The sequence below is a fragment of the Mustelus asterias genome, chromosome 14 (genome assembly GCF_964213995.1).
Source record: "Mustelus asterias chromosome 14, sMusAst1.hap1.1, whole genome shotgun sequence".
Taxonomy (NCBI): Eukaryota; Metazoa; Chordata; class Chondrichthyes; order Carcharhiniformes; family Triakidae; genus Mustelus; species Mustelus asterias.
Genome location: NC_135814.1, coordinates 49,906,898 through 49,921,701, shown reverse-complemented (window position 1 = coordinate 49,921,701; position 14,804 = coordinate 49,906,898). Strand labels below are relative to the sequence as shown.

At 43.5% G+C, this 14,804-nt stretch overlaps 1 protein-coding gene across 2 annotated transcripts in view; it reads left to right on the top strand.

Moving 5' to 3' along the window:
- Positions 1-14,804, top strand: part of mylkb (myosin light chain kinase b) — a 341,548-nt gene that overhangs the window by 286,761 nt on the left and 39,983 nt on the right. For both annotated transcript variants that reach the window (XM_078228351.1, XM_078228350.1), the window contains 4 exons: positions 2,050-2,349; positions 2,865-2,897; positions 2,983-3,076; positions 3,182-3,385. In XM_078228351.1, the coding sequence (XP_078084477.1) occupies positions 2,050-2,349; positions 2,865-2,897; positions 2,983-3,076; positions 3,182-3,385 (631 nt within the window). The remainder of the gene's footprint in view (positions 1-2,049; positions 2,350-2,864; positions 2,898-2,982; positions 3,077-3,181; positions 3,386-14,804) is intronic.

Genomic DNA, 14,804 nt, shown 5'->3' with positions numbered 1-14,804 from the left:
CGATCAGCCATGATCGTGATGAATGGCGGTGCAGGCTCGAAGGGCCGAATGGCCTCCTCCTGCTTCTATCTTCTATGTTTCTATGTGTCCCAGAATTCGATCTTTGTGCACTTGTTTTACACCTGTGGAACATATACAACAAAGACCAACTATTCCTCGAGCATCCAAGTGGTATAAAGTAAATGTGAAGCAAGCTAAATTCCTCTTTAACAGTTGGATCAACCGTCTGATACTTCCATTCCAAGTAATGAGTCTTTCCCCAGAATAAGAGCTTGTAAGTGGACAGATGCTCAGCACTGATCTACCAGCTTAACTTTAGCAAAAGATCAAAATCCTTTCAGATTTTGGCTACAAGAGTATATATCAATTAATTGTCTTAACAGTTTATTTTTGCCATTCTTTCCCTGATAAAATTCTTTCAAGGGCTCATGACTTTCTCCTCACATGTCTTATCAAGAACATTGAAAGTTAACTTCAATCAAGCAGAAAATACTAGGGATTCACAGCATGTAGAATTAGGTTGATATGCAGAATCTTTAATTTACTTTTATTAGACAGACTAATAATGCCTGGAGCCGTACATTCAGAATTACAGCTTGATGTCTTTAACCTTCTTTAGTACTGACTGGAGGAAAGAGCTTAGCTTAAAGTTTGTATTTTGCTTCACGTCCTCCAAAAAAGAAAATTGCTTAGTTTTCGAGGCTTTGAGTCATATTACTTGACCCAAAACCAATAATGCCCTTTGAAAGAAATGAAACACAATGAGAATAAAGTTAAGCCATTAAAACATTCTGCGTGCAGCTTCCCGGAATGGCACCTTTTAGTGCTGCAGAAAAACCTGGGTTATCAATCTCGCATTAATCCACTGTGGCATAGCTTCGTGTGAATACAGAATGGCCTGATAAGTTTATCTTTTATGTCACAAGTAGGCTTACATTAACACTGCAATTAAGTTACTGTGAAAATCCCCTAGTCTCCACACTCCAGCGCCTGTTCAGGTACACTAAGGGAGAATTTAACATGGCCAATGCACCTAACCAGCACGTCATTGGACTGTGGGAGGAAACCAGAGTACCCAGAGGAAACCCACGCAGACATGGGGAGAACATGCAGACTCCACACAGACAGTTACCCAAGCCAAGAATCAAACCCTGGTCTCTGGAACTGTGAGGCAGCAGTGCTAACCGCTGTGTCATCGTGTTGCCCATGATATGGGTGATTTACAGTAAGAAGTCTCACAACACCAGGTTAAAGTCCAACAGGTTTATTTGGTAGCAAATACCATAAGCTTTCGGAACGCTGCCCCTTCGTCAGATGGAGTGATTTAACCAGCGACCCTGCCTGGCAACTGTTCCTGTTGTTAAATTTGACCCATTTTGCAGCCCAGGCTTCATGGAAGTGCAACTGGAAGGCTGCAGACATCGAACTGATGCCTTACTACAGCTCATGGTTTTGGGAAGGCAGGAAATTTGTCTTTTGCCACGTTGAACCGGCTGACAGTCAGAGTCTGCGGGAAGAGATCTGCCCAGTTAGGAACTGAACAAAAGTCACAGATTTCCTGGGTCATTTTCTGAGCAGCTTCCTGCAGTCCCTGTGAGGATCACCAGTCGGGTTGTTCTGTACCTGGAACATGGGGTGGAGCATGTGAAGTGCACACTGCAGCCATTTCTACCTCCAAATTGCAATTCTGATCCTATGTACATTATATGACTCAAATTTACATCTCAAGTGACTTCCTCTATGAAAGAGGCCAGCAGTCAGGTCAGAAATCCTGGACCACTTTTCCAAGGTGGCAGTATCGGAGCTCCAGCCTGGAAGGGTGGTGAGTGACTCAACACAACTTTCAATCCGCAAACCCTCCATTTATGCCTACCTGGGACCCCCCCAAAATCAGCTCTTCAATGATTCTTTAATTTATAAAATAAAAATCCAGTTGAGGTATAACATTAACAATAAAGGAAATGGCGGAGTACATTGAAAACTCTTTGATTTTCTTCCACTGAAACCTTGTAAAATCTTGCTGTTGACTTTTCCTTTTTCTACTTGCAGACAGACCCGAACCACCTGCTGGAAAACCATGCTCTTCCGACATTCGTAGCTCTACCCTGACTCTGTCCTGGTACGGCCCCACGTATGATGGAGGGAGCGTTGTCCAATCTTACAATGTGGAGACTTGGAATTCCATGGAGGCCCAATGGACAGATCTTACCACCTGCCGCAGCACATCCTGCAGCGTGTGTGACCTAACTCCCGACAAAGAGTACAAATTCCGGGTCCGAGCTGTTAATGTTTATGGGACCAGTGAGCCAAGTCAAGAATCTGATTTGGTCAGAGTGGGAGATAAAGAAGGTTAGTGCTACCTGAAGGAAGTAAAATAGTCCACACAAGACTTTCTCCCCTAACAAATACATGCCTGGCATAGTGTACATTTTCAATGCTTTAAAGATATTTCATTATTATCCTGTGTTCAGTCCTGTTAAATAATACTGCATCTACCAGGACTCCTTTTATATTATGTTGTCTCCAAATGCTTCATCCGCATCAAAGGAAATCTTGTTTTTTATCTCACAAAAATGTAAGCTCCTAATTTAAACCATATGCTGCCACTCAAAGTTATGCTATTGCATTGAAGTTGACAGCCATAAAGTAGCCAAAATACCATTTCCATGTGGACTGAAACCAAGGGAGTTCATACAAATTTGATGGTATTCCTATTAATATTTACTTGGGCTGTTATAAAATGCTTTAACAGAATTTATGGATTTATTAGCTGCCAACTGTTTACTCTTTTCAATATGTTTATTTTCTCTCTTTAACGTCAATCTGTTGCATTTTGCTCTAACTTAGTTTTGTTTAATTTTAAGAACCGAGAGATGAAGCTGATCTGTCTGATGACGGTAAGTATTCTCTTTTAGTTTCTGCTTACTTTCTAAATATTGTGTAAAATCTATGTGATACTTTACCACAAAATTTACCTTTCAGACGAGAAAGAAGGTGAGCCAGATTATCGCGATGTTAAAATCAACATAAATCAGAAAGTTGCGGAATATTACGATATTTTGGAGAAGATAGGAACGTGAGTGCCCCTGTTAATATGGCAGTAGTAGCCAACTTCATATTGATAATAGATTCCACTCAACAGCAGAACTGTATCTCAAAAGTATTGTGGTCTTGTCTGCAGGGGCAAATTTGGACAAGTTTTCAAACTTGTTGAAAAGAAAACTAGAAAAGTTTGGGCAGGGAAGTTTTTCAAAGCTTTTTCGGCAAAGGATAAGGAAAATGTGAGACAAGAAATCAGTATTATGAATTGTCTGCACCATCCAAAGCTTGTCCAATGTGTTGATGCCTTTGAATCAAGATCAGACATAGTCATGGTCCTGGAAATGTGAGTAAAAATTAATTTTTTTATTGTTAATTCTTGATTTGCTTTGATTTATTATTGTCACATGTATTAGTATATTGTGAAAAGTATTGTTTCTTTCACACGATACCTAAAAAGCATACCGTACATAGAGAAGGAAAGGAGTGCAGAATGTCATATTACAGTAATAGCTAAGGTGTAGAGAAAGACCAACTTAATGCGAGGGAGGTCCATTCAAAAGTCTGATGGCAGCAAGGAAGAAGCTATTCTTGAGTCGATTGGTACGTGGCCTCAGACGTTTGTATCTTTTTTCCGACGGAAGAAGGTAGGAGAGAGTATGTCTGGGATGCTTGGGTGCTTTTCTGATGCAAAGGGAAGTGTAGACAGTGTCAATGGGTGGGAGCCTTGGGTGAGTGTAATTCTGTGCATGATGATAAAAATGATCAAAAACTGTTTGATTTCAGACCAGAAATTAAGGGACAGTGCACAGTCTCCCAGTAAAATCAATCAATTGCTTTAAAATCAGGTTAGATAAATATCAAGGTTTGGAATGATAAAACAAAGCTCAATGCTGTCTGAAAGTGGATATGATAACACTAATGGAGTAGCACCTGTACTTTTTTAGATTGGGGTGATGCAAATTGTTGAGCCCTGCATTTAACAAAGAACAGGAATTCAGGGAAGAAGCAGCAATTCATCCAGCTCCCCCACCAAAGTGTGCAGCCTGGTAGATTTTAAATCCCAGTCTTAGTCTCCTGCCTGAAATTGGGTGGAATTACATCAACATCAGTGAACACACAGATGGGAGGAAGAGGGTCAAGCTGGATTTGGGGAAATGGTGGCACAGTGGTTAACGCTGCTGCCTCACAGCACCAGGGATCTGGGTTAGATTCCAGCCTCTGGTGACTGTCTGTGTGGAGAACATAAGAACATAAGAAATAGGAGCAGGAGTAGGCCATCTGGCCCTTCGAGCCTGCCCCGCCATTCAACAAGATCATGGCTGATCTGAAGCGAATCAGTTCCACTTACCCGCCTGCTCCCCATATCCCCTAATTCCCTTATCGATCAGAAAACTATCTACCCATGATTTAAACATATTCAACGAGGAAGCCTCCACCACTTCAATGGGCAGAGAATTCCAGAGATTCACTACCCTCTGAGAGAAGAAGCTCCCCCTCAACTCTGTTCTGAACCGGCCCCCCCTTATTTTGAGGCTGTGCCCTCTAGTTCTGGTTTCCCTTCTAAGTGGAAAGAATCTCTCCACCTCTACCCTATCCAGCCCCTTCATTATCTTAATGTCTCTATAAGATCACCCCTCACCCTTCTAAACTCCAACGAGTACAGACCCAATCTGTTTAATCTCTCCTCATAAGCTACACCCCTCATCTCCGGTATCAACCTGGTGAACCTTCTCTGCACTCCCTCCAAGGCCAATATATCCTTTCGCAAATAAGGGGACCAAAACTGCACACAGTACTCCAGTTGCGGCCTCACCAGTGCCTTGTACAGTTGCAGCAAGACCTCCCTGCTTTTATATTCTATCCCCCTCGCGATAAAGGCCAACATGCCATTTGCCTTCTTGATCACCTGCTGCACCTGCAGACTGAGTTTTTGCGATTCGTGCACAAGGACCCCCAGGTCCCTCTGCACAGTCGCACGATGTAATTTTTCTCCATTTAAATAATATTCCAATTTACTATTATTTCTTCCAAAGTGGATAACCTCACATTTGCTAACGTTATATTCCATCTGCCAGATCCTCGCCCACTCGCTCAACCTATCCAAATCTCTCTGCAGACTTTCCGCGTCCTCCACGCAATTCGCTTTCCCACTCACCTTCGTGTCATCAGCAAACTTGAATACCCTACATTCAGTCCCCTCCTCCAGATCATCTATGTAAATGGTAAACAATTGAGGCCCCAGCACCGATCCCTGCGGCACGCCACTGGTCACCAACTGCCAACCAGAAAAGCACCCATTTATCCCAACTCTCTGCTTCCTGTTAGATAGCCAATCCCCAATCCACGCCAACACCTTACCCCTAACTCCGTGTACCCCAATCTTCTGCAGCAACCTTTTGTGAGGCACCTTATCGAACGCCTTCTGGAAATCTAAAAACACCACATCCACCGGTTCCCCTCTGTCAACCGCACTAGTGACATCTTCATAAAAGTCCAGTAGATTCGTCAAACACGACTTTCCCTTCATGAATCCATGCTGCGTCTGCTTGATCGAACCATTCTTATTCAGGTGCTCTGTTATTTCCTCTTTAATAATGGACTCTAGCATCTTCCCAACTACGGACGTTAAGCTAACCGGCCTGTAGTTACCCGCCTTTTGTCTACTTCCTTTTTTAAACAGCGGTGTAACAGTAGCTGTTTTCCAGTCAGCCGGCACTACCCCAGAGTCCAGCGAATTTTGATAAATTACTACTAACGCATCTGCTATTACCTCAGCCATTTCTTTCAGTACCCTGGGATGCATTCCATCCGGGCCCGGGGACTTGTCTACCTTCAGTCCTATTAGTCTACCAAGCACCACCTCCTTAGTAACAGTAATTGTGTTAAGGACCTCCCCTCCCACCAACTCTCGATCTCTAATATTCGGCAAACTATTTGTGTCTTCCACCGTGAAGACGGACACAAAGAACTTATTTAAAGTCTCAGCCATTTCCTCGTTTTCCACTATTAAATCCCCCCTCTCATCTTCCAAGGGTCCAACATTCACTCTAGCCACTCTATTCCTTTTTATATACTTGTAAAAACTTTTACTATCATTTTTTATATTTTGAGCTAGTTTAGTTTCATAATCTATCTTTCCTTTCTTAATCGCTTTCTTAGTCGTTCTTTGTTTTTCTTTAAAGCTTTCCCAATCCACTAATTCTCCACTATTTTTGGCCACTCTGTACGCATCTGATTTTATTTTAATACTCTCCTTTTTTCCTTCGTTATCCACGTCCGGTTATCCTTTTTCTTACAGTCCTTCCTTATCACCGGAATATATTTTTGCTGAGTACTTTAAAAAATCTCCTTAAAAATCCTCCACTGTTCCTCAGCTGTCCTACCTACCAGTCTGCTCGCCCAGTCTACATTAGCCAATTCCACCCTCATCCTATCGTGCTCCCCTCTGTTCAAGCAGAGGACACTGGTTTGGGACCCTACTTTCTCACCCTCCATCTGTATCAGAAATTCCACCATATTATGATCACTCATCCCAAGAGGATCCTTCATAGTTTGCAGTGACACAGGAGTTTGCAGGTTCCCCCCGTGTCTGCGTGGGTTTCCTCTGGGTGCTCCGGTTTCCTCCCACAGTCTAAAGATGTGCGGGTTAGGTTGATTGGCCATGCTAAATTGCCCCTTAGTGTCAGGGGAATTAGCAGAGTAAAGATATAGGGTTACAGGGCCTGGGTGGGATTGTTGTCGGTGCAGGCTCGATGGGCCAAATGGCCTTCTTCTGCACTATAGGGATTCTATGATTCTCTGAACAGTTTCACGAGGGGCCCTGAACCTGTGATGCTCCAATACTACAAGAAATGCTTATATAAAGAGGAACTTACATTGGCCTCTTCTTACCATTCTGCTGCTTTGCTAACGATTTTGGCTCCAATCAAGCCTCTCACCTTTTGAACCTAAAATGACATTGCAGAGCCTATAACATTGGGTTACAACTTAAGAACAGTTTTGGGATGCTTGTTACTATGTTAAAGGAGCGATGTAAGTGTAATTTGCTGCTCTTGTTAAGTAACCTCTAGGAAGGAGGCTGTCCCGGGTCTGAGTTCTGCCGTGTTAAAATTGAGGGTGGCAGGGAGTTATCAGCAATGCAGCACAATCACTGCCACTTTAATGATCTACCTCCTCATTCTTCTTCCTTGTGGACTGATTTAAAATTGGGATTTTGGGTTCTGAATGCAGAGAACTGTAGCTCTGTACCTCAATGCTTAATGTCAGAACTCAGAGCCGTTGGGCAGAATTCTACCATGGTCCTGCCAATGGATTCAATGGCAGGCGGAGGGAGAGAGCGTGGTGAAACTGCAAAAATTGGTTTCACACCAGCGTGAATTTCCCATGGTATCTTCCGCTGGTGCCCGCCATGGCAGATCATGAAGCCCGCTGGAAGCCGGCGTGAAAATGAGTTGCAAACTGCTAATGGGATGCAGGCGAAAGCCCGCCCAGAATCTTCCACCTACGCTCGATTCTCTGGTATATCAGTTGGGGTGCAGAACACATCTGGAACAACGTGGCGTGCAGATGTTGGGACTGACCTGCCAGGTGGATGGAGGCAGCCAACAACCCTGGATTCCGGAACACCATAGCAGTGGATGGGGGAAGCATCCGCAGTGGACCTTCCAGATTTGGTGTCCTGGAAAAGGCCCGTCTTCCAGTCTCAGAATGTTCCTGGAGGTCCATCTGTTTTTTCAGGAGTTCCATCTTTTTCCTTCAATACTGGGTCTGTGGTGCTGGGTGCCTGTTCAATGTGACACCCTGATATGATGGCGGACTACGTGCCGTCAGGCTGCCCGACACGGAATACGGCGCAAAACGCCCGGCTGCATAATTAATAAGGTTGGGGCCAGAAGGTATGGCATGTATTCCCTCCGGCTGCCACACTGGGAAACACTGCTCTATCCTCCCACCGCTACAGGACTTCAATCCAAATGGGAGAATTCCACCCATTGATGCTGATACAGGGTGAACAGAGTGGAGAGTGTGCAATCTCTCAGCAACAGTGAATCCAAAACAAGCCTCCAAAATGTAGACTTCGAAAGAGTTGAAAGCAAGACAGCATTCATTAAATGTCAGGGCTGCAGATTTAAAAAGTAATACTTCCCATCATTGGGAGTTAAGCTCTAAATTAACTTTGACGCAAGGATGAATGTTTTATGACAATCCTAAGGGTCATGAGCAAAATATGTCTGGCTGCTCCCAGTCTGGTGTGGAACGGAATAAATCTATTATATGAGGCCATCCCAATTTTGGAACTAACTTGGCAGCTATGTGGTGAGGTGGTGAAGTTAGACCGTTTCAAAGTGGAATGATTCTGTGGGGATGGTATTCATGTACGTTGCCAGAGTAATGAAGATTAACGCTGCATTGTATCTAAGCTGTGCCGTATCTAATATAGGAATGCTTGATGTAAAACTAGCTGCGAATCCCAAAATGTTTGTTCTATTCCCTCATACAAGCACCTGTCAATCTACAGGGCGGAATGGTGGCATAATTGTTAGCACTGCTGTCTCACATTGCCAGGTACCCGGATTCGCTTCCCGGTATGGGTCACTGTCTGTGTGGAGTTTGCATGTTTTCCTCACTTCTGCGTGAGCTTCCTCTGGGTGCTCCGGTTTCCTCCCACGGTCCAAAGATTTGCGGGTTAGGTGGATTGACCATGCTAAATTGCCCCTTAGTGTCAGGGGGACTAGCTAGGGTGAATACATGGGGTTATGGGGATAGGGCCTGGGTAGGATTGTGATTGGTACAGGCTCGATGGGCCAGATGGTCTCCTTCTGCACTGTAAGATTCTATGGTTCCATGATTCTGCAGCCACTCACTGAGGCCCCTTCAACCACACCTTCCACACCATGACCTCTCCCACCTAGAAGGGCAAGAGCAGCAGATACATGAGAACACCACCACTTCCAAACCACTCCCCGTCCTGACTTGGAGATATATTGCTTTTCCTTTAGTGCCACTGGGTCAAACTCCTGGAACTCCCTCCCGAACAGCAGTATGAGTTAACCTGCACCACATGGACGGCAGCGATTCAAGAGGATGGCTCACCACCACCTTCTCAAGGGCAATTAGGGATGGAAAATAAAATTCATGACCCAGACAGTGATACCCATGCCCCGTGAAAGCAAAAAAAACTCACTACAAATACAATATGTATGAAGCTTCAAATACTGAACTTCTACGTTCCCTGTTGTGAAGAATCCTTTCAAATGAACAAAGCAACATTTACTTGCAGTTGTTAAACTTGATGAATAATATAACCTAATACCTTTCGTTTCTGCTCTTTTTGATCTGTGCCGGCCTAATGTCTGAACCAAGTTCAGCCTCAGCCTTCATTAAACTGCTGCTAGTGAGCTGCTCTGATTTTACAATATTATTGAATCATTGAGAGAGGAAGACAAACTGAAATGACAATTCTTCACAAGGCAACAGGGACAAATATATTAATTGCTATTTTTTCAGAAACATAAAAGAGTTCTTTAAAGAACGTACTCCCATTAGACTTTTCATCCCTTTAAATCATACAACTGGACCTCTACCTTGAAACTCCAATGATTGATTTGTTCTTAGTAACAAAATGTTGTACAATTATTTAACTGATAAATTTCAGTTAGAGTCATAGAGGTTTACAGCATGGAAACAGGCCCTTCGGCCCAACTTGTCCATGCCGCCCTTTTTTTTTAAACCCCTAAGCTAATTCCAATTGCCCGCATTTGGCCCATATCCCTCTATACCCATCGTACCCATGAACTATCTAAATGCTTTATAGTTAGTACACAAGAAACCTGCTCTTGAACATAGAATCATAGAATCACTACAGTGCGGAAGGAGGCCATTTGGCCCATTGAATTTGCACTGACCCTCTGACAGAGCATCTTACCCAGGCCCATCCCCACCCTAACGCTGTAACCCCACACATTTACTCCACTAATCCTCTAAACTACACATCTTGGGACACTGAGGGGCAATTTAGCATGGCCATTCCACCTAACCTGCACATCTTTGGACTGTGGGAGGAAACCAGAGCACCTGAAGGAAATCCAAGCAGACAAGGTGAGAATGTGCAAACACTGCACTGACAGTCACCCAAGGCAGGAATTGAACCCGGGTCCCTGGTGCTGTGAGGCAGCAGTGCTAACCACTGTGCTACCGTGCCGCCTCTGTGCTACCCTCCATGTTGTATGCATCTGTACCGGCTCTTTGCAAATCGCTCACATTGGCTTGTATGCTTTGGCAATTGATCTCAAAATTGTTAACAGAAGAAAAAGTAGACTTGGTTTGATAATTTTTGTAGCCTCTTTCATCTCTTCATGGAGCTTCAGCTTCTCCGGTCATGAGATAAGTGTGTTTGGAAAAATGCCTTGGTGCATTGTTGCCATTTGAGTATTGAGCTTGCCAAGGACATCTTTGGGACATCAGGGGATTGAGGAAGAAGCCATTTTAGCCACAACATGTGCAATTGTAATTGAGGGGATTGTGGTAGCTGTAAGAGAGCCAGTAGCTGTAAGAAACAGCAGAGAATAATGAAAACTTCACTCTGCAGTGTTGCACAGGTCATTGGCTTACTGGCTGAATCAGTATCATAGAGTCATAGAGGTTCACACAATGGAAACAGGTCCTTCAGCCTAACTTGTCCATGCCGCCCAGTTTTTACCATTAGGCTTGTCTCAATTGCCTGCATTTGACCTATATCCCTCTATACCAATCATACCCATATAACTGTCAAAAGACAAAATTGTACCCACCTCTACTAATATCTCTGGCAGCCCGTTCCAGACACTCACCACCCTCTGTGTGAAAAAATTGCCCCTCTGCACCTTTTGTATCTCATCCTTCTCACCTTAATGGCTTTAATATTCCAAAGAACAATACAGCACAGGAACAGGCCCTTCGGCCCTCCAAGACTACACCGATCATGTGTTCCTAACTAGACCATCCATTTGTAACCCTCTATTCCCAGTCTGACTCCTGGAAATGAAGAAAGATTTGAAAATTAATTGGAAATTCTTCCGGTGTCAATGGTAGAATGGTGAAATTGCCACAGTGTTAAAGAGTAGCAACTTTGTTATCAGTTCTGGCAAAAGAGTTCAGCAAATTGTACGCAGCCTAGACTTCACCAAGGAGCAGAAAAACCAGTCTTGTGACATTTTGGAGGCCTTCAAGACACACTATGAACCTTCTACTAATGTTATTTATGAACGCTATGAGTTCAACAGCAGAACTCAGGAAGAGGGGAGAATATTGATATAATGTAACTGCACTCATACGTCTAGCTGAACCTTGTGAGTTTGAGCAACTGAAGGATGATCTGCTCAAAGACAAGATTATCTTTGGAACAGGAGGCCCTGCCCAGACAGCACATCTGCTGAGAGAATATCAGTTTACTTTCAGGAAAAGCTATTGACGTGTGCAGGAACTCGGAGGTGGTTAATCATCAGCTGAAGAATATTGATGGGAGAATTGATGAGACTTTGTGCTGTACTGAGAGACAGTTCAGGTTTTCTAAGCACAGGATAACGAGGAAAAGGTAGGACTATTTACAGAAAGGCTGGTAGAAAGATCAAGGCCAGAGTTCTGGGTGAAAATATAGTGGAGGACCCCCACACAAAAGAAAAGGAAGCATGCCCAGCATGGGAAGAGCAGTGCTCTAACTGCAAGAAGAAAAAGCAAGAGAAATGTCAGATGATGAATCTGTAGAACAATTCTATAACCTAGAACAGGTTGGCACTGTCACATCTCAGGGTAAAATAATTTGGAACTATGAACTTGATACTTCCTGCAGAAGGAGAGCATCAAGTTAACGTGAAGTGTCAGATAGGCACTGGTGCTATGTGCAACATTATGAGATGTACAAGCCCATGTGAAGTTGATGACCTGAAAATGGAGCCATCAGAGGTAAAATTGAAGCTCAGTGATGGAACGATGCTCACTCAAGAGGACAAACTAATCTGAAAGCCCAGTACAATGGGAAGGAAGAAGATCTCCAGTCCTAGATAGTAGACACTGAGCAAAATCTCCTCATCCCAGCTGAAACAAGTCAAAAGCTTGGAAAATAATCCTCCATGTAGATAAGAATGTGAGTGTCAGCATCTTCGGGAAGAGTTCCAGCTGTCCTCAAGTCTAGCCTGAAAGACAGAGGAACTCGAAAAGGTGGGAGTAACCAAGAAAATGACGACTCCTACATACTAGATTAGCAGCATGGTAACAGTGAAAGAACCGAGGATATTGAGATTGTGCATAGATCCAAAGGATTGCAATAAAGCTTTGAAAAGATCTCACTACCCCATGCGAAACATTGAAGAAATGTTTCCACAACTTGCTACGGTACAAGTATCATCCAAGATGCAAATGATGGATACTGGCAAGTGAAGTTGAATGGAAGCAGCAGTTTTCTGTCTACATTCAAGATGGCATTTGGGATGTACGGATGGTCAAGCATGCCAGTTGACATTTCTACTGAGTCTCAACGCAGACAGCGTGAGATGATCAATAATCTTCCAGGAGTAGAAGTGATTGTGGATTATCTGTTAGTTAATGGATGTGGAGATACGATTGAAAAGGCCATAACAGACCATGAACAGAATCCAGTGAGACTGCTTGAGAAAGCTCACCAGATGAACCTGAAGCTGAACAAGAAAGAGCTGCAACTGAAGACAAGGGAAGACAAGTATATAGATCATGTACTGACAATGAAAGGACTTTGCCCCAATCCTGATAAGAGGTGAACTGCAGCAGAGATGCAGCAACCAATAGATGTGAAAACGGTGCAACCATTTGGATTTGTGAACTACCTAGCAGGGTTTTTGCCCAATTTGTCATCAGAGTGTGAACCTCTGTGCAAGCTCATTGCAAAGCATGTTCAGTGATATTAGGGCATAGAACAAGAAGTAGCTTTCACTCACATCAAGCAACTAGTGAAGACATCGGTGCTGAGATACGATAATAAGAACAACACAATCACTCTGCAGTGTGCTGCCTTCGAAACTGGGCTTGGAGCAACCCTTGTGCAGCAACCCACTGGTCTGCATTCAGAGTGTTAATACAAGCTGAACGACACTTCGCACTGATTGAGCAGTTTAATCTGTACCTGTTTGAGAGAGAGAAAGTGATGGTGGAGTCCGACCACAAGCCACTTCAAAGCATCTGTTTCAAATCGCTTCTATCTGCTCTGAAATACATGCAATGGATATTGCTTCATTTGCAGAGATATCATTTGGAAGTGAGGTACAAGCAGGGAAAGCAGATGTGTAGCACTGACATGCTATCAAGAGCTGCACGCTCTTTGATGCTAGTGCAGAGTGTGAAATCTTCCAGACTCGACAAGAAGCAATAGAAAATCATGCTCTGGAAATCGTCAACCCAGCAGAAACATTGAATCTAACAGACTAGCGTCTTGCTCAGATCAGACAAAATATGCAACAAAGTGCAACTCTCCAAGTGCCACAGGAAGTAATGATGAAAGGATGGCCAGAAACTACCAAGGACACACCTGTTGCGAAACTGTGTACCGTTCTGGTCACCCTATTACAGAAAGGATATTATTAAACTAGAAAGAGTGCAAAAATGATTTACTAGGATGCTACCAGGACTTGATGGCTTGAGTTCTAAGGAGAGGCTGGATAGACTGGGACTTTTTTCCCTCGGGCGTAGGAGGCTCAGGAGTGACCTTATAAAAAATAATGAGGGACATAGATAAGCTAAATAGTCAACATCTTTTCCCAAAGGTAGGGGAGTCTAAAACTAGAGCGCATAGGTTTAAGGTGAGAGGGAAGAGATACAAGAGGGTCCAGATGACCAATTTTTTCACACAGAGGGTGGTGAGTGTCTGGAACAAGCTGCCAGAAGTAGTATTAGAGGCAGACGCGTTTTTGTCTTTCAAAAAGCATTTAGACAGTTACATGGGTAAGATGGGTCTAGAGGGATATGGGCCAAACACAGGCAATTGGGACTAGCTTAGTGGTAGAAAGGGCGGCATGGACAAGTTGAGCCGAAGGGCTTGTTTCCATGCTGCGAACCTCTATGGCTCTATGATAAGAAAGTTTTGGGCATACAGAGATAAAGTGATTGCTCAAGATAGCATCTTGTACAAAGGAACTAGAGTCATTATACCTAAAGAAATGAGAAGAGAGATGCTGAACAGACCTATGCAAGCCATCAAGAAAATTAGTCAAGTCTGAGGAAGACAAGAGAAGTGCTCCAAGGGCCAAATATGAACAATGAGATTAAGGACCACATCAGTCAGTGCAGTGCTTATAATGAACAGCAAGTTAAACAAGCTAAAGAGCTGCTCATCACTCATGACATTCCAGAAAACACTAGAAAAAAGTTTTCTGTTCATGTGTAATGACATTCTTTATAGGCCATAGATGTGGGTAACTTGTAACTGCAAATCATAGTGCTTACAAATTTGTTTTTTTTTAAAAAGGGGGATGTTTAGAAAATGCCTTTGTACCCTGTTGTACGCTGTTGCCTTTTATGTACCATGACTTGCCAAAATCATGTGATCTTTGAGATGATCTTTGGTAAAACAAAGGCAGAAGGCATTTTACCCGCAACAGGGAAAACAGGGTTAAGAACCAGTCTTAGTAATTCCAGCAAAGCAAAGATTAATAGGGATCAGTGGCAGGTTGGACAGGATCTGTTGAGTGACTTCTTGGGTATTCAACTCTTCTTTAGACAGATTCTACCTCACCTGCTGAGTATTACTAGCTAATTTC